Source organism: Poecilia latipinna, unplaced genomic scaffold (genome assembly GCF_001443285.1).
Source record: "Poecilia latipinna isolate Pla-1442-1.1 unplaced genomic scaffold, P_latipinna-1.0 Scaffold1410, whole genome shotgun sequence".
Classification (NCBI taxonomy): Eukaryota; Metazoa; Chordata; class Actinopteri; order Cyprinodontiformes; family Poeciliidae; genus Poecilia; species Poecilia latipinna.
Genome location: NW_015114026.1, coordinates 135,730 through 145,692, shown reverse-complemented (window position 1 = coordinate 145,692; position 9,963 = coordinate 135,730). Strand labels below are relative to the sequence as shown.

At 38.0% G+C, this 9,963-nt stretch overlaps 2 protein-coding genes across 4 annotated transcripts in view; one reads left to right on the top strand and one right to left on the bottom strand.

The window, feature by feature from the left end:
- LOC106962408 (aquaporin-11-like) overlaps positions 1-2,389 on the bottom strand; it is a 7,655-nt gene extending 5,266 nt beyond the window's left edge. Inside the window, exons 1-2 of the mRNA XM_015056819.1 lie at positions 1,478-2,389; positions 164-280 (exon numbers count right to left, since the gene is read on the bottom strand). Coding sequence (XP_014912305.1) covers positions 164-280; positions 1,478-2,069 — 709 coding nt within the window. The 5' untranslated portion in view covers positions 2,070-2,389. The remainder of the gene's footprint in view (positions 1-163; positions 281-1,477) is intronic.
- A 4,019-nt stretch (positions 2,390-6,408) lies between these two features.
- LOC106962406 (glycerophosphodiester phosphodiesterase domain-containing protein 5-like) overlaps positions 6,409-9,963 on the top strand; it is a 19,475-nt gene continuing 15,920 nt past the window's right edge. The window contains exons 1-2 of one of the 3 annotated variants that reach the window (XM_015056814.1): positions 6,409-6,494; positions 7,386-7,464. The gene's annotated coding sequence lies outside the window, so the exon portion shown is untranslated. Of the gene's footprint in view, positions 6,495-7,345; positions 7,465-9,963 lie in introns of those variants that run through there. The other 2 variants (XM_015056815.1, XM_015056813.1) reach the window with 2 other exon arrangements.

The window sequence follows — 9,963 nt, the reverse complement described above, 5'->3', positions numbered from 1 at the left end:
TTGTAAATTGTGACAAGAAATTTTGCCTACTTGGAGAAGAGCTACAAAGAAATAATTTTGTATATATAATAATCTGCGAATGGAACATATATATATACACATAGATACACATTTATCATAGAACCCCCAAGAATTTAAAACTACTTTCACCCCTGATCGTTACCCAATGTTGGACCCAGCCAGTAGATAAAGCAGTACTCCAGGTATGTGTGGCCACTGCAGGGGAACTGAACAGAGAAAGCCAGGGCGGGATTAAAAACGGCTCCGGAAATACTCCCACCTGCAAAAAAATAAATAAATAAATAAATAAATAAATAAATAAGGACAAAACATAAACAAAAGCACATAAATATGCTCTTTAAACCCAAACTTGCTGAAACCATATATAATACAGTTATCCACATTTGGTAAAAAAAAAAAAAAAAAATAAGGAAATTCCATGAAGAATTATTACTCATTAAAGACAATGTTTGAGTGAACAAAGATCACATGTGAAGTTCCTCAAAACTTCATTCTAAGGTCAGGTAGTAACTACAGTTGATGCCTGAGCTAAAGCTAGCGTCCTAGCTCAGATTATAGAGTATACTCATGCTGATGATAATCATTTTACCTGAACATTAATCTATTGCCAAATCAGCCAATTGCCAGAATGGTAGTTTTACTGTCAAATCAAGACAGATAAACTGTTTTCTGATTTTATTTTCTGTAAGCCATTTCATTATAATAGTGTCTTTAAAGGTCTTTGTGAGAATATGAATAAATAAAAGACCTGCTAAGTCACAGATCCCAGGAGAGAACAAAACAAGACAAAGTTTCTCTGATACTCAGTGGAACAAACTCCATGTCTCGGGGTTTTATGGAGTTTGTTCCACTGAGAAACGTTGTCCATAAAAACCCTGAGACATGGAGAAACTATTCAAAAGGAATGAAAATAATTCTGGTCTCTGGAGTTTTCCTTTAAAGATGCTTTGTCATTTAATTCATAATACATACTGCTTATCAGTTTTAAATGTGAGATTATTTTCAGTTTCCTCTGTTGTCCTTCTAGCTGAAACAATTAATCAGAGTAAATGATTATTGAAATAATCGTCTATTTTAGTAATGATCAAAGTTAAGACCCGCCTCCTGGCTCTGATTGGTCGTTTCTAGTTAGCATTGGGAGAAGGTAGAGGAGCTCGATTTTTTTTTCTCACAATTACAGTGAAGCTTGAACATGTGTAAATATATGTTACATTCTGCAGCTTTAAATACAAACTGTACGGATTAAAGTTGAGTAGAAGTTTGACTTAATTATTGCTCTGAATGTTTTTGTAGTTTTTTATTTTATTTTAGTCAGTATACTCCAGTTAACATTAATAGATTTCAAAATTAGTTGATGATCATTTCAATAATCGATTAATCGTATCAACTGTAAAACAATAAATAAAACCAGGGATCTTTACATATTTGCATTACTTTTTTTTTTGGTCCAACACACCTGCGTAAACCAAAGCGGTGATGACCGCAGCAAAGAAGTGAACTCGGAGTTTCTCCTCCAGCTTGTGGATGTGCATGGCGGTGGCCTGCACCGCGAAAGCGCACGCCAGCTCCACGGCAGCAGCCTCCAGCACAGTCCCACCGAGCGGGTCGAAGCACCGGAACCCGAACTTTTGGTGCCGGCGGTGCATATCCGACAGCCCCAGCGACCAAACGGAGGCTGCAAAGGACCGTGCGGCGACCGCGGCTCCGAGCTGGACAGCGATGAGGAGAGCCGCGGCTCTGCCACTCGCCGTGCCGCGGCAGACTCTCTCCAGAGCCGCAGCGGGATTACACGTCGCTTCTCTGAAAGTTGATAAATGAACAACGGTGACGACATAAGTGAGAGTCAAACTGATCGTTTGGTCCAAGCGGACGGATTCCGCGAGCAACTTGAGTTCCTGGGTGCAGCAGCAGAGTTGGAAGGTGGACGCCGCTTCCAGCAGGTAAATCCAACAAATACCGGGGAGAAAACGCGCCGCAGCTCGGCGGGTCGCCTCGCAGAGTAGCACCGCGACGGCCAGGACACCCAGCGAGACCCACAGGTCAGCCATGTCCGCGGTCCGGAGCCTTACAGGCGGGTTTATCCCGAGGTTTGAGCCGCTGGTTGGACAGAGCGCAACTTATTAGACTAGTTACCCGTGGCGGAATGTCAAAGTCCGGGAGACCCACGTTGTCTCCGCTGCGTCAGTTTTTATTGTGAAACAGGAAACAGGATGACTCAACCTTCAAATTAAAGGCATGACCAACAATTTGATTCGGCAATGTTTTAAACAATTATCCAAACCAAAATGTACACTCTGTGATAGAAAAATAAATTTGTTAGAAACATAATTTACAGACTTAGTTAGGCTAAAAATAAATCTGTAAGTTACTTTTATTATTTTTAAGCAGTTTTATGTATCATCTTTTATTTTTCTCTATATCCATACATTTCGTGTGACTCCAGAAATGGGGGGTGTGAATTAAAAAAAAAACAAACAAACAATACATACATTATATTTGTAATGTTATTGGCCTGTTCTTGTTTTTGGACTGTTCTTCTCGTTTGGTCACATTTTTAAACACTATTTGATCAAATTCTAGTTAATTTAATCTGAACAAGGGAACTTCAGGTCTCCTAGGTTTATTTTGCTGTTGGATCAATTTTCTTATAAAAGAAAGAAAAGACAACAACATCAACAACAAAAAAACAAAAACAGGAATGTCCCAATTAAATTTTTAAGAAAGATTTTTGACTTTTATTTATGTTTACTCTTTCCAACTGAAGGACATAAGTTCAGCTCTTTCTGTGAATAATCCAGTTTTCCTTTTTTTTTGGTATTCTTTTCCAAATTTTCTTCATGGAGAAAATATTATTACAATAAGTAGACAACAAATTTGACTTTCAGTTTACTGAATTTAGCCTATTTGTGTGTTGTTTCAAGTCTTCATCTAAATAAACTCTATAGTTTTTCATTTTATTTGACCAATATTTTGAGGGGTAAAATACACTGAAAGTCCAACAAAAAGATTAATATAAAATAATTTACTCCATTTTTTTTTTTTTTTTTTTTTTTCTTTTTAAAGTTTACTTTTTGTATATGCAGCCTTATATGAGCGAAATCTAGACTTTGCTTTAGAGGTAAAATCAGAGCTATAACCGTTAAGCCGGTTTTATTTTGACGGTTTTATCGGAAGTGCGGGTGAATGCGTTTGAAACGCGGTTAACTTGATCTGTTTGGGTGCAGCACTGGCTATCATACAGAGAGGATCAACGCTGGGCGAGAACATTCCTGTTCCAGCAGTTTGACAACTTTACTGAGAAAGAAACCAGCGGGAGGGAGAACTGAACTGTTTTCACTGCGCTCAGTGGGAAGTCTGTGGGTTAATAAACGGAATAAACTTAAAAAAAATAATAAATAAAAAATAAACTGTCTTGGTTAATAATGGAAGCTGCTAAATACCCAGAGGTGGGCAGAATAGCTAAAAAAAGAAAAACTAAAAAAAAAAAGAACTTTATTTTTTGAGCACTTTTTAAAACAATGAAGTCTGAAGCCAATACTTGCTGTATGTACATGCTAGAACAGTGAAAGAAATGCTCCCAGTGGCAATATTCACCATTTATTGTTAACTTGAGCCCCAAATGTTACAGCAGCGAGAAAATAACTTTGGAGCAGAGGTAAGTAGCAACTTGGCAGTAGTTTTACTGCATCTTAGTTTTTACTTTTACAGACATCAGTCAGTTTTTATCTGAAGTGTTGATATGGAGGATAGCTGTATATGAACCTTTAAAACAGGTGAACTTTCTGCTGGTTTGTGTAACAGTAATCTTGTTTTAAAGGGTCCAACTGATGTGAACTTTGCACACCACACTCTGCTTTTTAATGTTGTCATGTTCCTTTGATCTCTTATACTTTGACTCTGGGATTTTACTGCAGGTCTCATTCTTACTCAGCATTTTCTCCACGTTAATTTTTACACTGAGCAACTTCATACCTTTAGGTGTTGTACTGAAATATCAAAAAGTTGACTTAATTTTCTGTTTCTGTTCAGCTTTATGCTTTTAAATCCAGTTAAACTACTTTTGCATTTTGAATATTATTTCAATAATTCAATTTAAAATCTAATTTCATGACATATTTTGTGTGTTTCTTTTTATTTATTTAATTGCATTTATTCTGCCTTCCCGCTAGTTAAAACCAAAAATCTGTTATTTAGGATCACATTTCAATATCTTTAACAGCAAAATGTGCTCCCACTGAAGCCATATATGCACCAAATACTTGGTCTGGGCTCCTTTTGCATATATGTTATATATGCAAAATACAGATAATGTTTCATTATCTGTATTTTAAAAATGAATTTGAGCATTTCAGATATTTAATCCAGGACTATATTTAACTGTGAGAGTAAAGTTTTTGGACATATTTTTAATAAATTTATTGAATGAGTCACTGTTGGCATAAAACATATACATAATATTTCACCAAAATGTCGTATCTCTTTAAAGAGGCTGACATCCAGCTGGACTCAACTGATGGTGTGTTTTCATCACCTTGGCAACAGGTGGCGATGGATGACACCAGGGTCACCAGTACGACTTATGTAAATTTGCTAGAAAGTCTTTAGTGCTTCCGCTTTATTTTCAAAATAAATCTAACAAAACTCTGCTTTGCTCTTTATATTTTCTATCTCGGCTACAGAGTTTCTCCAGATATGGCGGGAAAAAATAGACGAGAAACTTAAATTCTACTATTAATAAACGAGTGGCGCCCACAGTACCAGACTGGCTCTGTTAGTGAACGCTTAAAACGGAGATAGACATACATAATTAGCTTATATTACTATAAGCTAATTACATGGAAAGATATTAACATGGCTTCCCAGATCCATGTTTATACCATTGAAAGAAATTTAAAGATCTTACTATATTTGTTGTTCCGGGTCTGTGTCTGCTTTAGAAACAGAGTTTTCTCACCACAAACCACCTAAAAAAAGTTATTAACTTTAGTTTGAAACAAAAATAATAATACGAGTCATTTTAGATTCTTCTCACAGTAAAAATGTGAAGGACAAGAATGTTCCGACACAAATGATCAGGAACATAGTTGGTATTGTGACTCTAGGGGGCGCAGTTTCTTCTTTATTGCCTTCGTATGTTTCCCTGGCTAGAGTAAACGCAAATTATATCTGTGTGAAGAAAACAACTTGATGCACACGTTAATTTCGTAAAGTACCTTTTATAACCAAACATCGCGGATGAAACGGAGTGTTATTGCAGATTTTCGTGCATATCTGACTCGGTTCTGTTACTAGGCAACATTTGCTGTGAGGTTGATAAACATGGATAAACATCCATCCGTCGTTTATACCTACTTGTAGAACAAGTCTTTGAAGCAATCGCTGTGTGGAGAGTTTCTTACAGTTTCTTATCATGATATGCACTGACACAGAAACCGTAACTAAATGACCAATATAATGTTTTACTTTTGCAATTTTACTTTAACAGTGCATTTGAATTGAGGCGTTAAGACACAACAGACTTTTAGGGAGTTGTTACAACTGATTGGGGACCAAAATTGCTAAATGTGTTACTTTTTCAGCTACACTGGCTCGCTTTTCTAATTGTTCAAACCATTTCCCCCTCCTTGCCTGTGGGGGCGCTGCACCAAGAACCACTGAAGGAAACACAAAAAGACACTAGAGGCAACTTTCTTCTTAATGAAATGTGAACATAAATGAAGCGGTGGTAGGACTTCTCTTTTGTCTTTGATAAAAGACGAGTCATTTATATTCGCTTGCACTACATTTACGTGTTTGGTTGTGTTTACCCAGAATGCCCTGCGCTGTAGTCAACTTCCTGCTTTTGGAGCCAGTCCGCTTGGCATTCGCATATGAAATTTATTCATCCGAACCCAGAACCTGGTTTGTAGGTAGACCAGAGTTCGATTGTACATTCACAGCTCCCCAAACAAACTGGACTTACACAAGCTGGAGTTGGATTAAATTGGCCTAAACTGGGCTGGTGTTCAGGAGTTTACAACTTGCACTTAGACAATGAAATATTGCTCTGTTTTGGGGCACTGGATGGCATGTAATGTAAACGTACCAGTCTGAGGCCTTATGCTGCATGTTTTCCTCTTTTCTCTCCTAATTCCCAATAATTTACTATTCAATAAAGGCCACCTGTGCTGTGTGTGGTAATTCGGGTCTAGAACCACCACGAAATTAGACCTTCTGCAGCTTGAATCCAAGAAGACAGTGGAAGTGAAGAGGAAAAGGAAATCCATATAAAGCTTGTAACATGTCTGAGTACCACCACATCTTTTCTTCCCTCCCTGAATGTGAACCAAGTCTGCCTGAGGACTTGGTTCAGAGTTCTGTTGTTGAATTAGATTGTTGGAGGCTTTGTTTTTCTATAGAACTTTTCTCCTTCCATTAGATTCTTTCTTCACTTTTCACTCACAAAACTTCACCTCTGGAAGTTCCTCATTGCGGTAAGTGTTTATGTTTCTGGTTTCTGATTAGATCCAGAATGGCTCCTGACAACTTTGGCTAAACACAAGGAACAAATTAATATTTTTATTTATAGATCTGTCGAATGCAGGTTTACATTCTTCCATGGAATAATTGCATTGCATTGCCTCAACAGAATAACAACAAAAGTACCAGTAATATTACTGCTATTAGCTTTGAAACAGTTTTTTCTTTTTATTTCATTCGTTCTTTCCTTTCCTTTTTTTATGAATTACATCTCATTGAAAAAAGAAAACTAAAGGTAGAAATAAAATGGTTATTTTTTAAAAATAGCAGCAAATTTCTCAGATATTTATCAAAAATTAGAAGTTTACTTCTAATTTAAGTTTACTTCTGAAGGCACTTTACAAAAAAGTTTCAATTTCAATTCAGTCACACATACATTCAAATTGATCCAAGTAATAAAACAGTGCATCAAGTTCAGTTCATTCTTCAAATTTGCTTACATTTTTTTCTAAGGACGTCCAGCAGTCATGCAGCTTTCACTCCTCCTGGACAAGGAAATACTATCCTTTAACAGGAAGAAATATCCAGCAGAACCAGAACCTGGCTCACTCAGATGTGATGATAAACTTATAAAACTTGTATTCTGATTATATTTTTGATCATGGTGTGCCACACCAGATGATCACTGGGCCCCCTTTAGATCTGGAGACACCCCTGGTGTTCAGTTTGTACCGTCATTTATAAGCCAGCAAAAATGACGCCGGGTTTATTTTTGTACTTTTCATTTTCTGATTTTTACTTAAATTTAAAGGGAACCTGATGTTTCCTCCCCTTTTAAAGTCTTAAGTCTTTCACTTCCGGTTGTTGCATCGGTAACTCTCGCTCGCTTGACTCCTCCTGATCAGCCGATCTGCTCCGAGCGACAGCCGGAGAAGGAGCTCTGCACTGCGGGTTCGTCTCTGCCGGCTCACCGAGAGCCTGGAGGTAGGAAGACCGGCCTGAAACAGAAGCGATAAATATGAAAAAAGATGGGAAAAGATGCTGGTGTCGATGTTGTTACGGGTTATTCGCCTCTGAGCGGATCTCTCAGAGCTCAGCGGCTCCATTCTTTGTTTATAGAGACAGTTATGAAGGTAGCCGATGAGACGTGCTGTTTGACGCAATAAATAAGCTTTAAAATTGGTAAAAGGCCTCAAAAAGCTCCAAGAAAACACGGAGTTATTTAAAAAGTTTGGTGTTTATATGAGTGAAGGATTTACTAACACAGAGACTGACTGTTATTTCGACTGGTAAACACAACATGGGATGGATTATTTAATCTAAATGTCCCAGATTATTCATTTGACCGTCATGTTTCAGCCTACAGCTGCACTGTTCAGAAACAGTCAGCTCTGCTGTTTCATTTTATTCCAGGAATCATGATGCATTCAGTCCTGGAAGGAGGGAATGCAGCTGGAAAGCAGATATTTCTGTCAAAGTATCCACACGTGCCTTAATAATTCAAAATACTATCAAAAAGTTATTTTGTGTTATTAATATGGACCAGGGCAAACTTGAATAGATTGTGACATATTCCAATGAAAGTGATGCATTCCAATGTCTTTGTGTTGATTTTTGATGTTTTACAGCAAATAAAAACCCAACATTCAGCGTCCCGGAAAACTACAGGAGATATTTAATTCAAAAAAATATTTAAAAATATTTTTAAAAACGGCCGATAAAGATATGGAGAAGACTCCCGACCTTCAACAGCAAACTATCAATGATAATCAACAAGGAAGGTGAAGTATTACTAAAGATGCTGGCTGTTGAGACCACTCTGTCCATAGCATATTAATAGAAAGTTTAGTGGAAGGAAAACGTGCACAAAGAATGCCTCGTAAGGATTGTGAGGGTAAGGGGCGTTCGCGAGTTTTAGGGAACTCCACGATCACCACGCATGGACAAATACCCACAGTGCAATAAACACCAGTCTTAAAACAAGTTAAAAAAAAAACAAACTATAGAAATAAAAAAAATCAGCCAATGGAACTGGTACTTTTAATTAAAAGTCTAGAATTAATGATATCAACAAGCTTCTACATCTTGCTGATAAGTTACTTTTAAGTTAGCCTAGTCTTATTTTAAGTGATGCTGAGGTATTCACACTAGAAACTAGACAAAATGCATTGTAAAATGTGGTGTTTTTGCAGTGCAGGACTATGGTCTCTATTTTTGACATTTATTATGTTAATCTGTTCCTGTCAGGGGTGGAATGTGACAAATTTATAAAAATAAAAACTACACAGGACTCTGATCCTTCTGCTCGGATCAGGCCAACAGGGAGGAGATGAACTCAGCATATCTGAGCACACAAAGTTCCACAATTGCAACAAATCTCGTCCACTGACAAGATATCTTGTCATATTTACATATCTGACTGTTTTAATCTGGTGAACTCCAGTTTGGCCGACCAGAGCTCTTGGCTCGTTTCAAGCTGGAGTCCTATTAACGTTTCCAGGAATTGTCTACAGCTGGAATGTTGACTGTTTACAGCACTTTGCAGTTATTTCCAAATTTTGAATTCTTCCCTGACTTTTCATGTCAGGATGATCTGAAATGTTTCACTCTTTTTTTCTTTTGCTACCTGGAGTAAGGAGAAGAATACCTGGATTGTTGCAGACTGGTCTGAGAGCCACCAGACCCATTAATGAAGAAGACACAAATGTTACTTTAGGCCAGTGGTTCCCAAACTTTTTCTTCTGCGCCCCCCCAGTGGTTTCCAAACATTTTCTGTGCCCCCTATGGATTACAAATGGCTGTCTGGTTGAAACGGCATGTGAGGGGGGGGGGGCGGCATCGACTTTTTTGGGGGCAAAATGAATGTACGTAGCTGAAAATAGACACCAACATCGGTAGCCTACAAGGTACTTGTTAAGCTAAAGGTTCTGTATTGATATTAGCTAGTCATCTTTTAGCTAACATTACCTGCATCCAACAGCTTTACTCAACTCAGTCGGTTAGTTTGGAGGGAAAAACTGTGAAAAGTTCTTTGTGTTTTACTGGTTTGCTGCCGTGATTCTAACACAAACCTACGTAGCTCCGCCCAGCAGCAGCAGGTCTCCTTCACAGGGGTAAACCCAGCGCGAGCGTCGTAGCGCTCATGTTGCGTTTAAAGGCGGCTCGGAAAAACAGGTTACAACATGTTAACAACGGATTAAACCATTTTAACTGCTGATAAAAGTGACAGAGGACACAAATATGGGAAGACCCTACTGTATCAAATTGACATAGGAATAACAGAGAGTTGGCCATTCTAAGGTAAAAACCCAGCACATACATTGTTCATGTTTTGTTTTGTTTTTTTCATCCAGACGGCTTCCCGCGCCCCCCCGCAAAGACATGGCGGCCCCCCTAGGGGGCGCGCCCCACAGTTTGGGAACCTCTGCTTTAGGCAATGTTTATTTTCTTATTTAAGAAAGAATTATTTGTTTAATGTATTTC